This window comes from Podarcis erhardii (genome assembly GCF_964252035.2).
Source record: "Podarcis erhardii genome assembly, chromosome: 7".
Classification (NCBI taxonomy): Eukaryota; Metazoa; Chordata; class Lepidosauria; order Squamata; family Lacertidae; genus Podarcis; species Podarcis erhardii.
The window spans coordinates 393,539-413,422 of record NC_138511.1 but is presented as its reverse complement, the minus strand read 5'-3'; the positions used below and the strand labels follow the sequence as shown (position 1 = coordinate 413,422).

At 45.6% G+C, this 19,884-nt stretch overlaps 1 protein-coding gene across 1 annotated transcript; it reads left to right on the top strand.

Annotated features, from left to right (window-relative positions):
- Positions 1–9,451: 9,451 nt before the first annotated feature.
- Positions 9,452–19,127, top strand: LOC309346397 (uncharacterized protein; the record flags this gene model as incomplete). Its single annotated transcript, XM_081870120.1, has 5 exons — positions 9,452–9,773; positions 12,849–12,988; positions 15,231–15,257; positions 17,378–17,494; positions 18,864–19,127. The coding sequence occupies 5 exons, from the start codon at positions 9,452–9,454 to the stop codon at positions 18,984–18,986; spliced, it is 729 nt and encodes a 242-aa protein (XP_081726246.1). The 3' UTR covers positions 18,987–19,127.
- Positions 19,128–19,884: the final 757 nt, after the last annotated feature.

Here is a 19,884-nt window from a genome sequence, read left to right as displayed (position 1 = left end):
AGAAACAGGAGAGTGTTCTGGAAGGAAGGATATTTTAAAATGACTGGAAGATCAGAATTATGAAATGGGGGGGGGAGGAATATATTTAAAAAACTCTTCCAAAAATCCCTTTAAAAGAATCAAGTCTTTTTTAAAAAAAAGTCCTGAAAAGTATTTAAAAGAATCCTTTCCAAAAAATTAAAAAATTGTACCGTAGCCCCTTAGAGGTAGGTAGTTGGTCTACCTAGCTGAATCTGGGGGGAAACAAGAGAGAAGAACGCAGGAACAAGTGAAAGAAACTTTCTCCCGACAGCGAGAACTTGGAAAGGCCTCCCCAAAATTTTTAGTTTGGAATGTATAATTTGCTTTATTGTTTGTATTATGATGTGGCAAGAATTGATTTGATTTGTTATCATTGGAATGTTACTAATGGAGAATTAATTTTTAAAATATTCAATCCATTAAGAAGTTCTTAGTTCATCTTCGATGAAGGTTTGCCGGATCATAAATCAGCAAATATAATGTCAATAGAAAAAGAGATGAGCAAGAGGTCTCCTTTCCACTGACATCATCATTGCATTCTGTTGTCATAGTGCTGTGACCTCATGTCTCCAGGGGCTTGGGGGCCCTTAGCAACGCTGGTACACAGCGACCTCCATAGAGAGTGAGTGTGTTTTCTTTTTCTCCCCCAAGTCAGTGTGGTATATTTAGTTTTAACTTGACATTTGTGTTCCCTTTTAATAAGAATAAGAATGAGAATTTTTTATTTGTATCCTGCCCTCCCCGGCTGAGGCCGGGCTCAGAGCGGCTAACATCATAAAAAAACCCCAGGAAGGACCTTTTAGGCAGAATTTTGTTCCAAAGCCAGAACCATTCAGCTCTTTCAGGGGTTGGCCAGGGTAAAATGTAGAAATTGGAGACAGAGGCCTGTTCAGAGCTATTTGTGGTGGTATCATTACTACTCATGGAATTCCTTACTAATTAAAGTCTCCCTGATTTCACAAGAGGAATAACCATGCTCTATATAGCTCATGTCTGGGAAAAGGTGGCATTTTCCCAAGGTCTTACCATGAGGGTGCAGTAAATGAGAATTGGCCCTTAACAGCTTGCTTGGTTCCCTCCCCTGTACGTTTTAGGCTCACGTTCCCTTTTTCTCTGGGATGCGGTGTAGGCTGTGATTTGGGCTGACTTCCCAGAGAGCCTCTGTTGTAAATAAAAATTGCCCTTTTTCCTTATGGGGTATCCAAGAGCCCATATAGAGTCCTTACATGGGTTCCTTATTGGTAGGAGAAGATAACAGAGGCCAACCAGAGAATATTGAGAAGCAAGGCAGCTAGTAAGCTTGATCTTTATTGATCTGTTGCAACAGGGTGCTCCCCTCACCCGCAGGAGAGACGAGGAACCCAGAACAATGGTGCGCAAGGCCTTACATGGACTCTTGAAATTGCCACCCTGTAGACCAAGACCACCCCTGGAACATCATACATACATCACAGAAGGGGTGTAACCTAAGGCCACCCCTCAGATACATCACACCTACATCACAGAAAAGGCGGCCTAAACAGAAATTTAATGTTGTTTTTGTCCTTGTTTATCTCCTGTCTGGCAGGTTACTTGATTGAATTGCCTGGGGAGCCTGGCCAGTCTTTTGTAATGATAAATAGTTCCTGAGCCAGGTCACAGGCTCACCCTATTCAAACACAGACATACCCTTAAGACAGGATTTGTGAAGGAAAAGACAATGGGGAGGCTTTTCCAATTTGACCTTGCAGAGAAAACATTTGCTCAGTTTAGGAATCAAAATGGCTTCAGGTCCAGTTAAAAAAGATTTAGAAATATGGTCTAATTTGAAGCTTTCCTTGTTGGGTCGAATTGCAGTTATAAAGATGAATGTATTGCCAAAAATGTTATTTTTGTTTCAAACTTTACAGATTGTGGACAAGATGGATTGCTTCAAGAAGTGGCAGAGAGAAATCTCTAGATTTGTCTGGCAGGGCAAAAAGCCCAGAATAAAATTTAAAATATTAACTGATGCGAAGGAAAGAGGGGGGTTTGCCCTGCCGGACTTTAAACTTTATTATGAATCAGCAGCATTCTGCTGGTTGAAAGATTGGCTGCTTCTTGAGAACACTGACATTTTGGATTTGGAAGGCTTTAATAATGCTTTTGGATGGCATGCATATTTGTGGTACGACAAGGTTAAAGTGCACAAAAACTTCAAACACCATATTGTCAGGAAAGCATTGTTTAATGTCTGGATTAGGTACAAAGATTTATTGGAAAATAAGACCCCAAGGTGGTTGTCACCCATGGAAGCAAAGGCTCTGAAAAGACTCAATATGGAGGCCAAATGGCCGAAGTATTGGGAGATATTAGAACAGGAAGGAGATAAAATGAATTTGCAGAGTTTTGAGAAATTAAAAGACAAAGTGCGAGATTGGCTTTATTATTATCAAATAAGGGAGGCCTATAATTTGGATAAAAAATTGGGCTTCCAGGTGGAAAAATCGAAACTGGAGACAGAATTGTTAGAACCTAAAACTAAGATCCTTTCAAGAATGTATAACTTGCTGTTGAAATGGAACACTCAGGATGAAACAGTTAAACAGCCATGATTAAATGGGCACAGGACATAGGTCATAACATTTTGTTTGCTGACTGGGAAAAATTGTGGACCACCGGTATGAAATTTACGGCATGTAATGCCCTAAGAGAGAATATTATGAAAATGATCTATAGGTGGTACATGACCCCAGTCAAGCTTGCTAAAATTTATCACCTGCCTGATAACAAATGTTGGAAATGTAAAGAAACTGAGGGTATTTTCTTTCACCTTTGGTGGACGTGCCCGAAGATTAAGGCTTTCTGGGAGATGATATATAATGAACTGAAAAAGGTATTTAAATATACCTTCCTTAAGAAACCAGAGGCCTTTCTCTTGGGTATAGTCGGCCAATTGGTGTTAAAGACAGATAGAACGTTTTTTATGTATGCGACAACAGCAGCAAGAATACTTATTGCAAAGTATTGGAAGACACAAGATTTGCCCACCTTGGAAGAATGGCAGATGCAAGTAATAGACTGGCAGAACTGGCAGAAATGACTGGCAGAATCCGAGACCTGGGAGAAGAAGCGGTGGAAGAGGACTGGAAGAAGTTAAAGAACTACCTGCAGAAACACTGCAAAGTTTATGAATGCTAAAATGTTGTTGGACATAAAAATAATATGGCATTAGTGATACAGTGTTAAAAAGTATGCAAAAATGCAATAGAAATAGGGTGAAAGACTAAAGTTATATTATGTCAAAAGTAAACAATATGCTAAAGGTGTTTAAACATAAGGAGGAAAGATCGGAGACATAATAGAAGTGATTTTAATAATTAGAAATGAGTTTTTAAAGAGGGTAAGGATTTGCTGTATTTGATTGGACAAAGAGGAACACAAAAAAGGGAGGCGTGAGGAAGTCAAGAAAGAAAGTTTTGTAAACATGAATTTAAAAATTGGAGTTTTTATTTTTTATTTTTTCTTGATGTGTATCTGTGATTGCTTTTGCTGTTCTGTATTTTTCTGGTGTTTCTTCTTTTTCTGTAAAAACAAATAAATATATTTTAAAAAAACAAAACAAAATGGCTTCAGGTCGGTCTTCCTGTGCTGATCTTGTATGTGCGCCTATCACACCATCCCATGAGGGGTGTGAGTTGTTCAACTGCATTCTAAATGACATACAGCATTACCAAACCAATAAACAGAATATCCAGTCAACCTTCAGCTGAGGCTCCCACAAATGAGAGTTGTTGTTTTCAACACAACAAAGCCACTTCCGAACCTGGCGAGGAGTTGGGGTTGTGGGTTTCATGCCCACTCCTTGTGCGCGGGGGCTGGTTCCAGCCCCCGTGAGACTGAGGGAATCCCAGCTGCGTCGTCAACCCAGCCAGCCAGTTGGGTGGCTGGGGGGGCGTAGCCTGCCCTATTTAGGGCCGGCGCGGCCGGGGCTCACCCTCTTTTCACCTGGCCAGCCATCCCGCTTTGGTTTGTATTAATGTTGTTTTGTCTCTTGCTTACCTTTTCTTTAGGCTGTGTATCTCAATTCCTTCGGTGATCGATTTTCACTTGGATTTACCCGTGCATCGGTGTTGTGCCTCCCATCAGATTGCCTGCCTCAAGCCCACCCGTGTTCCAGGCAGCCGCTTCGGCACCAGAGCCATTTAGCTCCGAAACAGCAGGGCTGAAACTGCGCTGGAAAACCCCATCGACCGGGTGTTCTGTTCTCTCTGGGTGGCTTCTCTGCAGCGGAGCTTTGCGGAACGCGGTTTGCACGTTCAACGCCAGCCCATCGCCATTTAGTCCTTTTACTTGGAAGCGCACAGCTCGCCCGACAGATCAGGTTTGGCTGGGGGTTCTTATTTCTAGCCGCATTCGCAGGGTGGTGGGGCACCTTTAACGTTTGGGGGGGGCTTGGTGGAGCAAAAGGAGGGAGGCTTAAAAGGACACGTCTTTGTCGCTACCCCTTTGCATTTGGTACTGGCCGCGTTGCCTTTGCGTTCCAACGGTTGCTTCTTCACCATTATACCTTTCCAAGAACTTCAGCCAGACTTCCAGATCGGATTTTACCTCTTTAGATAGGCGAACCCTGTGATGGGGTGACCGCAAGCCTGCTGACAACCTCGCGAGGCAGCCGCAAAATGGGTGGCCTGGGGAAACCACCCGGCAAGCAATGTTCAAATGGCCTAACAACGGCTGAATCTGCCTGAGCGTAACTTTTCTTTTCTTTTTTTTTAATGAATATTTATTGGCATTTTCAAAAAACCACACAAAAACAAAAGTAGACAAAAATAACAAAAATACAAAAATCCAATTCTTAAAAAAACAATTAAAAACACATAAAATTTCAGTTACATATTTTCATTTAACTTGTTTCTCAGACCTCCTTACACCTCCCCTTCTTGTATTCCAATTTAAATTATTAACTCAGCAAGTCCTTATTACTTATTTCTCAACTTTAACTTAATAATTTAATTTTAGCATGTTGCTATTTTACTTTTCCTCCTTCCATTTCCTCAATTTATTTTTGCAAACCTTATTTTCATTTAATTTAGACCATTTTAGAAACCAATTTTAACTTATCCAAACTTAAACCTCAATACTTATACATCATTACTCATTCTTAAACATTTTTCCTAAAGTCGACCAAAATTTCCCTTCCACAACTTTCCCAATTTCCATACAGATAGCAAAACAAAATAAAAACAGAGCAAGTTATAATTATATACCCTTTGGATTCCCAAACTCCACCCACCCCTTTCCCGGTTTCAGTCCCCAACAAGTGTCCATCAGTCTCAATATACTGTTTAGCCTGGAGATCTCACATCCGAGGCTCTTAAATCTCTTTCAATTCCTCTCTGCTGGTCTTTTTGATAGTCCTTAATGTTAAACCCCAAATCTCGGAGAGGCTCCGGCCCAACAGGATCCATGTTTCTTCCAGCCAGATCCCCATACTTAAAAGTAAAGTCTATGGGGTACTCCAAATCTTGTTTCATACTCCTTTCAAATCCAAATGTCCCCAAAGCTTCAACTTCCATCTTAATCAAATTTATAATCCTTCGGTCTTCAGATCTCCACACAAGGAGATCTCTCAGTTTTCCGCTCTCCAATTCAGGCCAGACTTTCCACATCAGGTTTTTATTTTCCTTTGTTGCCATCATGTCAGGCCTCAAATTGCAGCTCTCCTTTAACATCTGCAAAATTACAGCTGCTCCTACCTTTTCTTCAGGGGCAACATATATCTCCTCCATATTCTCATGGCTCTCAAGTTTCTCTATTTGTTTAATTGAATGGGCTTCCTGCTTCAAATCCTTATCAGATTCAACAATGTTATTTACTGTTAAGTCCAAAGTTGTGACGTTTATAGCCAAAACATCGATTTGGCCTTGTAACTTTCCCAAGAGAACAAATGTTCTATCCAATTCAGCCTCGATTTTCCCTCCTCCAGCCATTCTTGTAATGTCCCTAAACCCCCTCTAGGGGGATTTTGGTTCCTTAATGTTCCTTTCAGCTCAAATCCAAAAATCAAGTTAGTTTGTATCAGCCCTTCCTTATTTTCAACAAATTGTAACAAATATAACCAGCAGAAACAACAGAAACAAAGTTCTCTTTTTCCTTCTGACAGCTAACTTGACAGCTGTCAAACTCTTCAATACTTCATCAACAGGCTCTCTTGCAGGACGCTCCCGGGTCCGGGGGGGGGGGGACTTCAGCTCCCAAAGTTAATCTTTTATCCTCCAGTAAAATTTCTTATAATGTCAGAACGTGAAAGTTAAAGTCTTTTAGAAAAAAGAAAGAAAAGATTCTCTCGACCTTAGTTAGCAGGTCCTTTGCTTTAGGTTATTTACAAAGGGGGGGGCGGACTTCCTTTTTAACTTAAGAGTGCTTTCGAACTGCTAGGTGGGCAGGAGCTGGGACCGAACGACAGGAGCTCACGCCACCGCGGGGATTCGAACCGCCGACCATATGATCGGCAAGTCCTAGGTGTTGATGTTTTACCCACAGCGCCACCCGCGTTCTGTGTCTACAAAGTATGCCCCGTCAGATTTAAAACCCAGCCACCGGAAAACTTCCGGGTGGACTGGCAGGAGTCAGAAAGCAGACTCTATATCACATTTCGCCAGCAACGCGCCTTTTCCAAATTTGCGAATAAGTTTAACCGCTTGGTCAAATGAGGCATACCTCACAGAGCAAAGTTCCTGAGGTATCGCATCATTGACGGACCCTCCCTTTGGGTAGGATAGGTTGTGAATCATGTGAAACTCACTGGGTGCCTTTTTGGGGACGATGCCTAATGGGGAGATATGCAAACCCTCTATGGGAGGGACAGAAAAGGGGCCGGCTGCCCTCCCTGCCTTAATTTCTTTAAGTATTTTCTTGCGCGCCACTTTGGGCATCTCTCTAACTGACTTCTGATATGGTGGGTCACCTGAATTGGGGGGCAAGGCAACTGGGATCCTAAAACCTAAACTAAAACCTTCCCAGAGAAATAATGCAGCTGTTCTGTTGGGATAGAGATCCAAAAGGGTTTTTAAGGCTCACGTACCCTTTTTGTCTGGGATGCGGTACAGGCCGTGATTTGGGCTGACTTCCCAGAGACATCACATGAGCGGTGTGAGTTGTTCAACCACATTTTAAATGACACACAGCATTACCAAACCAATAAACAGAATATCCAGTCAATCTTCAGTACCTATAAAAGAACTTCAGGGATAGGACCAGAAGCATTAGCCTCATCCTTAGGATCAGAAGCTGAGGCTCCCACTGATGAGTTGTTGTTTTCAACACAACAAAAGGGATAGCGTTTCACTCCTGCATCTGCTGGAGAACCGCCCCCCCCCTTCCAACTAACTGAAAGTACAACCTGGGAATATACACAGAAGCCCAAATGATTATTTGGAGGCGGAACAGGTACTGCTCGAAGCTGATGGGGTGCGGCTCTTCCCATGCGCCGGCTTCTTGAAAGCGGATCGGTGTCCTGAAGCGACTGTCTGTTGTCCATGCCTTCCCCTTTCTCCGGGGGGGGGGGGGAGAGAAGCCAGGGAGTGAAGGAGGTGAGGACAGGTGACCCCCCTAGGCCCAAAGTCACCCCAGGCCTCAAAACCAAATTTCCCCTTTCTCTCGTCTACAACAGCTTTTCTCTGCTGTTCTCTGCTTTCTCACAAGATGCTGCTGCATAAGCAAAAGGTTATTTTTTATCAGTACAAGAAGCCTTCAAAAAGCTAATGAATAGGCTCTGTCAATGCCAGGAATAAGCAGGTCTGGGAACTGAGTCTTATCTCATCCAGTTGCAACACATCTTGGACACGCTGAACGCAAGGCTTCTCAACCCCCTTGGCTTCTCATCCCCCTTTCCTGGGAAGGGCGCCAAGAGTCCCAAGAGTCCCAGGACAGGAGCTTTCTGTTCATGCTCAGGGAAACTCATGAGGCAGGACTCCTGAGGAGGGGGAGAAGGGGGAGGGAACTGGAGGGGAATATATGCTCTGTGCAAATGGCTGTGAACTTGTGCTTGTTTGTGAAGTTATCACACTAGCTCCTTCTACCAAGCCCAGATGATAGAAATAAAGCTCTTTCTCTGAAATTATCCCTTGAGTGCCTGTTTGACTCCCCTTTCCCTCTCCCGGGTGCAATGCTCTTCCCATCCGAGAGCAAAGCCTGAAGAGGCTACAGGAGTTGTGGCATCCTCAGGCACAGAGGTTTTCCAGGTAGCTAGTCCCAGGGTCCACTTCTGCAGGCAGCGCGCCTCCACCCGCACACAAGACAAGCCGCCTGCAGGAGTCGACTCCTGCAAAGTGGCCCAGCAAGGGGAGATCCTTCCAGCAAGGTTTCAGGGCAGACCTTCAGCCAGACCTAGTCTGTCTTGGGATCCACCCATAATGAGAAAACGAAAACAAAACTGTTCACACAAAAGGCAGGCCTTACATCCAGGCTTTTACTGACCGTACATTAAAATACCTTTTCACAAGAGATATAAAACACAGCACCCAAAATTAGGAAGAGATAACCAGGCTGGAATAGTAGATCATGTCAGATCATTTTCCTCCACAAATTTTACAATATTCTTCTGCTGTATCCACTTCCTCCCCCCTTGGATCTACATGAGCTTGCTATTTCCAGGTCTGTCAAATATTTGGTCATCCTTCTCACTCTGAGTAAAAAGACTTCCTCATTTCAATGTTTACAAATAAAAATACAATACCAAATACTTTGAATCATTCCCAGATTCTGTCAATATCCAGGATAATATTTCCCAATTGCTAAATTTCCAGCAATCAAAACTGGAATATCATATTCCAGTCTTAATAGATTACCTAAAAATGACACTTGTTATCCAGAGATTCTATTTATTTTTAAAAAATAATTTTGTATTGATTTTTCCATGGATTCTACTTCTAACAATATATCTTTAACAATTTTTCATATTTCGACCCTCCTCCCCTGGACTTCCCTCGTACTCACATTTTGTTTTATTTCCCTATTGTTCACATTGCGTATTTGATGTTTCCCCAAAATTTCCTCAATACATATAGTCTTATTTTTTGTTGTAGACAGTTGTGATTGTTCACTGCCAATGAGTCCATTTCTTTATGTTGCCTCTTCATATTGTAAATGGTTCCCATTCTCTTTTAAAGTCTTTGTTGTCCTTTTCATGTAATTTTTCTGTTAGTTTTGCCGGTTCTGCATATTCCATAAGTTTCCCTTGCCATTGTTCTTTCGTTGGTATTTCTTCTGTCTTCCAAATTTGTGTTAATTAAATTCTTGCCGCTGTTGTTGCATGCATAAATAATTTCCAATTTTCTTTTTTTACATCTTGGTCTAAAATTCCTAGAAGGAATGCTTCTGGTTTCTTAACAAAAGTCTTTTTAAACAGTTTTTTCAATTCATTATAAATCATTTCCCAATAATTCCTAATCTTTTTGCATCTTGCAGGATGGCTTTTTTTCTAAAAAGAAAAAAGAAGAACAAGATCTATCCCTCATATGAGGATGAGGCCCCTGCCCTACTGCCGGCATTGGCAAAGCCTTCAACATCAGCCACAGAGGGCAGGAGGAGAAATCAAAAGATCTACCCCTCATATGAGGAAGAGGCCCCTGCCCTACTGCCGGCATTGGCAAAGCCTACCCCATCAGCGGCAGAGGCCAGACCGGCAGAGGCCAGACCCCTAGTCTTGCCAGGGCTGGTGAAGCAAGACCCAAGCCAGCAGCGGCCCTCAAAAAAGAAGAGCCTTGAGGACTCTGGGCCAGCGTTCCCAGGTGAGTAGGCAGAACCAGATCCCTCTTGGGTTGTTCCCCTTGGTCTTAGACCTGGTGTTTACCTCTACGGATGTTGGTGATCTGACACTAACTAAAAGCGAAACAAAAGAAGTGCCATGGTCAGATCACTTCCTGGTGCAACTGGACTTCTCCGCGACCCTTCCCCTCTGCAGGGAGGTGGGACCGATTCGGATGGTCCGCCCCTGCTACTTAATGGATCCAACTGGTTTCCAGAGAGCGGTAGGGGATGTATTATCCCAAGTTGGTGGCCTCTCGGCTGATTCCCTGGTGGCCCGTTGGAATGCGGAGTTAACCAGGGCTATTGACTGTCTGGCTCCGAAGCGCCCTCTCTGATTGCAGAGCCTGGACAGCCCCGTGGTTTTCCCCAGAGCTGAGGGCGAATCGTTGAGACGGCTAGAGCGCCGGTGGCGGAAAACTCACTCTGAATCAGACTGGACACGGGCTAGAGCTCAACGTCGAGCCTACCAAGTGGCAATGCAGAAAACAGCAGCGGGAGACTTTTTCAGGTGGTTCACAATCTATCAGAACCACTTGCACCACCAGGGCCTGGTAGGGACCCCAAGATCTCCTGCAGTGCTTTTGCAAAGTTTTTTGCAGATAAAGTCGCTCAGATTCAGAAGGAGGTAGACTCCACCGTGGGAGCAGGGACAGGGCGGGAGAGTAGCACTGTCTAGTTCTGTCTAGTGCTGTTACATGGGATCAATTCCAATCTGTTACCTCCGAGGATGTGGACAGGCTGCTTGGACAAGTGAAACCAACCACCTGTCTCCTTGATCCTTGCCCATCCTGGCTGATAAAAACGAGCCGGGAAAGGCTGGGCGATGGGCTCTGCGGGGTAGTGAATGCTTCTCTCTGTGAGGCAGCCTTCCCAGACCCACTGAAAGAGGCGGTCATTAAACCACTTCTTAAAAAAACTTTTTTAGACCCAGCCAATTTGGCCAACTATCGCCCAGTCTCAAATTTACCATTCTTGGGCAAGGTGGTTAAGCGGGTGGTTGCCGAACATCTCCAAGCATGCCTGGAGGATACAGACCATTTGGATCCCTTCCAATCGGGATTCAGGCCTCACCATGGGACTGAAACTGCCTTGGTCGCACTGGTTGATGATCTCCGGCAGGCTAGGGACAAAGGTGAGAGCTGTTTCCTAGTTCTGCTGGATCTCTCAGCGGCCTTTGACACCATCGACCATAACATCCTTCTGGACCGTCTAGAGGGGCTGGGAGCTGGGGGCACTGTTATACGGTGCTTCCGCTCCTTTCTCCTGGGCCGTGCCCAGAAAGTGGTGTTGGGGAATGAGCGTTCAGACCCCTGGGCTCTCACGTGTGGGGTGCCTCAGGGTTCCGTCCTCTCCCCCATGCTTTTTAATATCTATATGAAGCCACTGGGAGAGATCATCAGGGGGTTTGGGCTGGGTGTTCATCAGTATGCAGATGACACCCAGCTTTACCTCGCCTTTAAATCAGAACCAGTGAAGGCGGTGAAGGTCCTGTGTGAGTGCCTGGAGGCGGTTGGAGGATGGATGGTGGCTAACAGATTGAGGTTGAATCCTGACAAGACTGAAGTCCTGTTTTTGGGGGACAGGGGGCTGGCGGGTGTGGGGGATTCCCTGGTCCTGAATGGGGTAACTGTGCCCCTGCGCAGCCTGGGAGTCACTTTGGACTCACAGCTGTCCATGGAGGCACAGGTTACTTCTGTATCCATAGCAGCTGTCTACCAACTCCACCTGGTATGCAGGATGAGACCCTCCCTGCCTGCAGACTGTCTCACCAGAGTGGTGCATGCTCTAGTTATCTCCCGCTTGGACTACTGCAACGCACTCTACGTGGGGCTACGTTTGACGGTGACCCAGAAACTGCCATTAATCCAGAATGCGGCAGCTAGACTGGTGACTGGGAGCGGCCGCCGGGACCAAATAACACTGGTTCTGAGAGATCTGCATTGGCTCCCAGTACGTTTCCGAGCACAATTCAAAGTGTTAAAGCCCTAAACGTCCTCGGTCCAGTATACCTGAAGGAGCCTCTCCACCCCCATCATTCAGCCAGGACACTGAGATCCAGCACCGAGGGCCTTCTGGCGGTTCCCTCATTGCGAGAAGTAACGTTACAGGGAACCAGACAGAGGGCCTTCTCGGTAGTGGCGCCCACCCTGTGGAATACCCTCCCTTCAGATGTGAAGGAAATAAGTAGCTACCCTATCTTTAAAAGACATCTGAAGGCAGCCCTGTTTAGGGAAGTTTTTAACATTTAACGCTGTATTGTTTTTAATACTTGATTGGCAGCTGCCCAGAGTGGCTGGGGAAACTCAGCCAGATGGGCGGAGTATAAATAATAAATTATTATTATTATGATACAAGGTCAGGGTCTCTCTTGGTTTCCTTGATGTCTGGGTGGAAGTCCCCCCCCCCCCATCCCACCCCTCCTTGTTCAGAGGCGTGTAACATGGAGCAGGGACTTCCGGGTGGCTGCCCCTGTTCTGCATTGTTGGGGGTTGGACTGGGTGACCCCGCAGGACCCCTCAGACGCTACAGTTCTATGATCCCTGTTCAGATATGGCATGCACCCGCTCATTGCAACAGGCGAGAAGCCACCTGAGAAAGAACTTGCCGTCTTTTCTCATGTATAAGACGAGGTTTTTTACCCCCCAAATCAAGTGTCAAATTGGGGCTCCTCTTCTACAGGGGGAGTGCTGCGGGGGGACGGGCGCTTGATTGTAGCCGCCAGGAAGAGATTCCCAGCTATGATTTCTTTGCTGTGGAAAGGGCTGTTGTCAACTGGCAGACGATAGGTGACTTGGTGGTTGATGCCTGCCTGCAATTGTGCAATTTGATTAATGGCTCCCTCCCCCCCAAAAAAGCTCAACCACTCTGGGCAACCCCTCCCCAAAAAAGCTTAGCAAGTCTTGGCAATCTGCCCCCATTTTCTAAATTTTGAGTGCCCAGAAATAGGGGGCGTCTTATACATGGGGGCGTGTTATACATAGAAAAACACGGTACCTTTCCCTCTCATCCGCCTCATTTACTCACCTCTCTCTCTCTCTCTCTCTTTCTTTCTGAAGAACTCTCTGATGAAAACTTAGAGTACTTGTTGGTGGGTAAGAAAATGCTGGGAGGAAGAACCGTCAGAGAAGCTTTGGAGATGATGGATGAAAGGGAGATTTTGGAGACCATCCTCCAACACCTCCAGCCACCTCCCCAGGTGTGTGTGATGCAGGGTGGATTTGATTGAAATCAAATCGATTTAAAGCATCTTTTTACATTCTTGCTTGTATAATCTTAATATTTACAACCAGATGAAGGTTTCATTTTGGGAATAATAAATTTCCAGAGTAGTTTTTACTACTGATTTGGTTATACTGTTAGGAATGCATAGACACATAATTATGAAATTATTGTGGGGTATAATAAGTTAACTGCGTACAGACGCTTCAGGTTACATACGCTTCAGGTTACAGACTCCGCTAACCCAGAAATAGTACCTCGGGTTAAGAACTGCCATCGGCTCAGGGGCGAGAGGGGAAAAGCCGGGTGGATTTCAGAGAGCCCCCAAAGATCGTGGGAAGCAGCACTTCCTCAGCGGAGGAAGGAGAGGAGATGCAGGGGTTGGAGGAGGCAAGGCGGTGCCAGGACACCTTGCCTGAGCAAAGCGGGGAGGAGGGGGGTCCCCCATTACCCAAGCCTTCCTTGCGCAGTAGGTTTCCGCGCAGAGAGGGGAGGCGCAGACTGGGCGCCAAGAAATTACTCTGCTGGGGAAGGTTGAAGGGCCGCCCACTCTCAGATTCTGCCCGTGAATGAGCAAGACATGGAATAGAGGTGCTCTGCATTCTGAAGGTTTTGATCACTAAGAAGAAAGCTGGAAAACCGACTCTTGAGCCATATTTCCTGATTGCTGTCAAGCAACCAACCGGTACCTCTAACAGTGGTGCTTCATGTTAAGAACAGTTTCAGGTTAAGAACGGACCTCCGGAAAGAATTACGTTCTTAACCTGAGCTACCACTGTATATTTGGACAACTTTTCTGCTGTACCTTATTGGAAGAAAAATAACCATTTTCTTAATTAGAATTTAAACAATTTATTTAACTAAAACAATAACATTATAGCATATATATCCATGTTTGTTAACTGATGTGGTTAACTTTTTTAAAAAAAATTCTTAGAATGAATTTTAGCATATATGAAAAACTTAAAATAAATCCTTACTTCCCAGTGAATAGCCGTTGGACTATAATGCAACTTTAAAAGAAAATATATTTTGGAAGATTTTTCCTCCAAAAGCATTTTATTTTAGAAATCCAAATTAATTTTTTAAAAAATGTGATTTAAATCAAAGAAATCCATTTTTTAAAAAGGGGGTCATTGATTTTTAGCCACCCTGGTCTGATGTTGCGCAGCGTGAACCAGGATTCCCCAACCTGGTGCCCTCTAAATGTTCTGGACCATATGCTGCCTGGGGCTGGTGGGAGCATGTAGAAGGGGAACTGCCATGAACTATCACAGGCAAAGGCAAACCCAGCCCTCCAGCTGTTTTGGGACTACAGCTCCCATCATCCCTAGCAAACAGGACCAGCGGGTCAGGGGTGATGGGCATTGGAGTCCCCAAACAGCTGGAGGGCCGTGTTTGCCTCCGCCTGAACTATTGGGAGCCCAGCTTGGAGGAAGGTCCTATTTGCAGATGCAAGAGACGACTTTCTCCTGGTGGGGCTTGAAAAGAGGACCAGGCAAATTTGGGGAAGCAGAGAAGGCGATCAGTGCAGCATCTGTAGACCGGAAGAAGAACCAATCCATGAACTTGATTTGGTGGGATGACTTGGACCCCAGGAAATGTTGCATGTTTTTTTCTTTAACTTTTGCAACTGATCGTTCCCGATATCTTGGAACGTTTGAGAATCCGATATTGTGCAGTAAAAGTTTTTGTGACTGTATTGTGCCTGATATGGCCAATATTTCCTCTTCGCTCTCAAGAGCAGTTAATTTGCCAGGCCTGGGCATTTGGCAGAGCAGGCAAGCAAATACTTTCTGCAACAGAAAATTTAATAAATAATCATACTGGGAGTGGTATTGTCTGTTTGTTATTATGGTATGTATTTTTGAGTTTTTATATTGTAAACTGGCCAGTGATCTTCGGATGAAGGGCAGTACAGAAATTTAATAAATAATAGTAATAGCCACAATGCCTAGATTCTGTTTGTTCATGGCAAGAAACAAAGTGCTTTAAATGAATGGTGTGTCTCCCAGTCCAGAGGATTTATTGAATCTTCTTTGGAGTGTTACTTTAAAAAAGAAGAAGAATTGATTGCAATAGATTTTACTCCAAATGATTTTTGCAAGAAGTCTATTTCTAGGCATGTGGGGTTTTTTTAGAGAAGACAAGTGGCAGATAGATGGCAACTGTTCTCTAGACAAGAAACATGACACTTTTCTTCATTTTATTCCCAGCAGAAGACATCCAAGCCTGGACACAACAAGGTAAGTCCTTGTCGCGAATTCCTCGCGGCACTTTTAGCGGAATGCTCAGAGTCCCAGGTTCTTTAGTGCAGTATTTATTATTGTGAGCTCAATATATATACAAATATCTACAGAAGCAGTTCATCTAATCAGACAGAGTACCTGCACCTTGAGGCAAAAGAAGACTCCACACTCATCTACACCACTCCACCACTATTGGACAGGCTTCCCTTTTAAACCGGTGACAGCCAATCACATTACTGCTGCGTCATTCTGACCCAGCACTTCCACAGAGAGTATTGGATCTGTAGCCTTATTGGAGTTCACTGATTGGGTCTGCGTTGCTCCGGGACAGGAGGAAGGAAGCCAAATGACACCAAGGTTGATTCAAAGAAGAAAGAGTTTATTCTGCTCTCCGGATAGCAGAAGGTACTTGCGTGATCAAGTCCACAGCAAGTCCAAAGGAATTTTAGGTGGTTCACCGGGGAGTCCCCCGGTGTCTTCCGACACCGGTACGTTCTCCTGGTCAGTGTTATCAGCAAGCCAGATGTCTCTCGCACATGGACAGCTTGAGCGCATCCCACGCCTCACTTGCTGTCACCTTATCAGCTACGTAGACTAGCTGGCTGTCGTCCATTCCAAGGATGATCATAGCCAAGGCTTTCTCATCCTTTTCATCCTCCTCAGGGGGCTGCGGTGGATCTTCCACCACTTTCCACAGGCCCTCACGCTTGAGGAAGTGTTGCATGCGGACTGACCAGATGCTGTAGTTCATGGCCGTCAGCTTCTCCAGCAGCACGCCAGCTCTGGACTGCTCCATTGCTGCAGCTCCCCTCCAGCACCCACGGCTAGATAACAGCCACCTGTACTCATGCGCAGCAGAAGTGTGCTGGGCCCATAACCCTGTCACGAATTCCTCGCAGCGCTTTTAGCAGAAAGCTCAGAGTCCTAGGTTCTTTAGTGCAGTATTTATTATTGTGAGCTAAATATATATACAAATATCTACAAAAGCAGTTCATCTAATCAGACAGAGTACCTGCGCCTTGAGGCAAAAGAAGACTCCACACTCATCTACACCACTCCACCACTATTGGACAGGCTTCCCTTTTAAACCGGTGACAGCCAACCACATTACTGTGGAGGGAGGCTGGGGACACCTGTAAGAGGCTGCAGGTGCAGGTATTAGTCCTCTAAAAAAGTGGGAAGAGCCTAGGGTCAGCGTATCTAGGACAAAAGTGTGTCATGAGAATGAAAGATGAGGCTGCTGGGTTAGACCAGCATCCTTATCTCACAGTGGCCAACCAGATGCCCATGGGAAACTGGAAAGCAGAATTCGAACACAGAGCACTCTCCCCTTCCTGTGGTTTCCAGCAACTGGTATTCAGAAGCATTCCTGCCTCCAACAGTGGAGGCAGAGCAATTAGGACATGCTGAACTTGTCAACTTTCAAATTCCCCAAATGAGGAGTACTAAAGAGTTGTAATAGGGACGCGGGTGGTGCTGTGGGTTAAACCACTGTGCCGTTTGGGCTTGCCGATTGGAAGGTCGGCGGTTCGAATCCCTGCGATGGGGTGAGCTCCCGTTGTTCGGCCCACCTAGCAGTTCAAAAGCACATAGTGCAAGTAAATAAAATAATAATAATAATAATAATAATAATAATAATAATAATAATAATAATAATTTATTTATATCCCACCCTCCCCAGCTGAAGCCAGTACTGCTCCGGCTGGAAGGTAAACGGCATTTCCGTGTGCTGCTCTGGTTTCGCCAGAAGCGGCTTAGTCATGCTGGCCACATGACCTGGAAAAACTGTCTGTGGAAGCGGACAAATGCCGGCTCCCTCGGCCTTAAAGCGAGATGAGCTTTAAGCCCAGAGTCGTTTGCGACTGGACTTAATTGTCAGGGGTCCCTTTACCTTTACCTTTAAAGAGTTGTAACGTGACTTGGGAATTCAGAAGATGTGTAAAATTGCATACAAATCATTAAAACAATTGCCTAGTACTTGCAATCTATTATTATTATTTAGTATTACCCGACATTTTCAGACGGTAAAATTGAATTTTTTTGGTTTTCCAAAAGCAGTTGATGTAGCTGGTGGGGTCTCCTCCCTGTGACTCACCCAAACCTTCCCCAACCCTTAGAACGCCCTCTATAGATACTATGGACTCAAGCTGCGGGATTCCAGGAGCGCAGAGACAGTCCACCAGTACCTGCACTTACTCCTGAGGTTGCCTCTCGAAGAGGAAGCAGACAGAGAGGTGAGTGAATGTGTGGGATGTCAGGGGGGAGGAGAGCCAGCGGGACTGGGACTGCGCTCACACGGAGACTGTCCTGGAAGAGCCTCCTCCTTCTGAACCCTCTTGATTCAAGCGCCTCCCCAGGCTGCTCCCCAGTGTCCCACCACCACAATCCAGGGTCCCCCACTCTTACTCATCCAGCCAGTCCCTGACATTACCCCACCAGCCCTCTGTCCTGATTTCCGGATTGGTCTCTGCTCATGACCTTCCTCCCTCCAAAGATTTTGTACCCACCCACTCACCCCCTCAAAGCCTCTTACAGGAGCAACTGCTTTTCAGCATTCAACATATCTGGGCAGATTTGTTTAGTTTTGGGTTAGATCAGAGCAGCCAGCAAGTGGCCCTCAATGCCTTTCTTGGCAGCCCTCAGCAAGCTTGGAGGCACCCCTACACACCTGTAGGCCTTGCACTGCCTTCCCAAAGCTGGGTAAGGAGGTGCTGGGCTTGGGGAAGGAGGCAGGTATGATCTGTCAGGGTCCTAGGGTCCTCAGTTAGCTCTTTCCCACCTTTGGCAAGAAGGTGGGAAGGCTCTAGGTCCCGCCAGAGCCTCGTGCCTCCTTCCCAAAACCCAGCGCCTCACCTGCCTACCTTTGGGAAGGCAGCATGCGGGCCGGGGCGTGTGTGTCAAATTTTGGCCTTGCTCCCCTCTCCCACACGACAAGTCAGTGTGCGGCCCACAGGTTCTGTGCTGAACTACTCTTGTGGCCCACTTGGTATGAGAAACTGGAGCACCCTGGTTTAGATGGTGCATATTCCTGCTCTGGCGCCTTTGGGTGAGCGGTGGATTACAAATACTTCCAGGGAATAAATGATGCATTTTAATGTAGTTGAGTATTTAATGAAGCCAAGAACTGTATCACAAGATTTGAAAATGTCAGAATGCAAGGCATCCTTGCGTTGCAAGCTGCACGAGTCTGGGAGGTGTGGTCTGGTCAGTTCACATCAGAATCCACAGAAATATCGTTCTTCAAACCACCCCTATTATTATCCGGGATGAAAGGATCTCTTCAAATTGGTTCTCTAAGTGTCTCATTTCTCCATTCTTAAATTTGGTTCCCCACATTTCACAGGAATCTGCTTACAGAATCACATTTATCCTCCATCCCTCATGATCAGCTTATCTTAATGGTTGCCATCAATTTCATTTTAATTGATTTTATTTAATTTTTATAATGAAATGTTTTTAGAATGTTGTACTATTTAATTGTTGTTAGCCGCCCTGAGCCCAGCTTTGGCTGGGGAGGGCGGGATATAAATAAAATTTATTATTATTATTATCACTAATTGCAATCAAGAAAATGACATGTTTGACGTGCCTCATTCTCCCTAGGGAATTTCTGAGGCTATCGGTGTGGCTTCAAGCACCCATATTTCACAGGTGCTGATGGCAGTGCGGGACTTCGGCCACGCAGCCATTGCAAGGAATACTGAGACGTCTGAGGTAAGGGTGTGAAGTGAGGAAGGAGCGTAGCAAGAGTGTAGGTCAGCCATCCCCAGCCTGGTGCCCCTTCCCCATCCGTGTGTTTTGAATTGGAACTCCCATCAGCCCCTGACAGCATGGCCAATGGTTAGACGAAGATCCTGGCGGATTGGATCCTTAGCGGCTCTTTACATCCACACCAAAGCATGTTGGAAAAGAACGAATCCTGCCCCATTTCCAAACATGCTCTTTTTCAAGGGATGGGATCCTTACCATTCCAAAAAGGCAATTGGATCTGCTCTCAGTATGGAAGCCAGACAGCTTCCTCTGTGGGTATGTCTCAGTCATCCTTCTGAAGTGGGCTCCAGCAGTCCTGTCTCTGTGGCTCCAGATCCTAGATCTGATCTGATCCCTTGGCTCAGTCAGTCAGTCAAACAAACAAACAGATTCGTTAGAAACCATTGGTCACCCCCCAAAGTACACTGACCCCTGTTTTTAGGTTGGTTGTCAGATGGTTGGTTGGCATTTCTTCAATAGTGGAAGCTAATGGGGACCCCCAAGGGTCATCTAGTCCAACCCCCTCCAATGCAGGAATCTTAAGCATCCCTGAGAGATGGCCATCCAACCTCCAACGAAGGAGAGTCCACAACCTCCCAAGGGAGAGTGTTCTGCTGTCAGAAAGCTTTGAATGAAGAACCTCTTAGAGTTTGGAAGAGGGGACACCTCTCCAACTGAGGGGAGGGAGCAGAACCCAAGAGAGAAGGCAGGCGGCAGGCTGGGAGAGGCAGAGAGAAAGAGGGGAGAGGTTTCAGCTGCACCCCCTGCCAAATTTGCTCTCGTGCAAGGGTTCTTTTGCCTTACGGGAGTGCCTGCTGGCCCCATTCAACTATGTTCTAGAGTAGACCCACTGAATTTAATGAAGATGACTAGG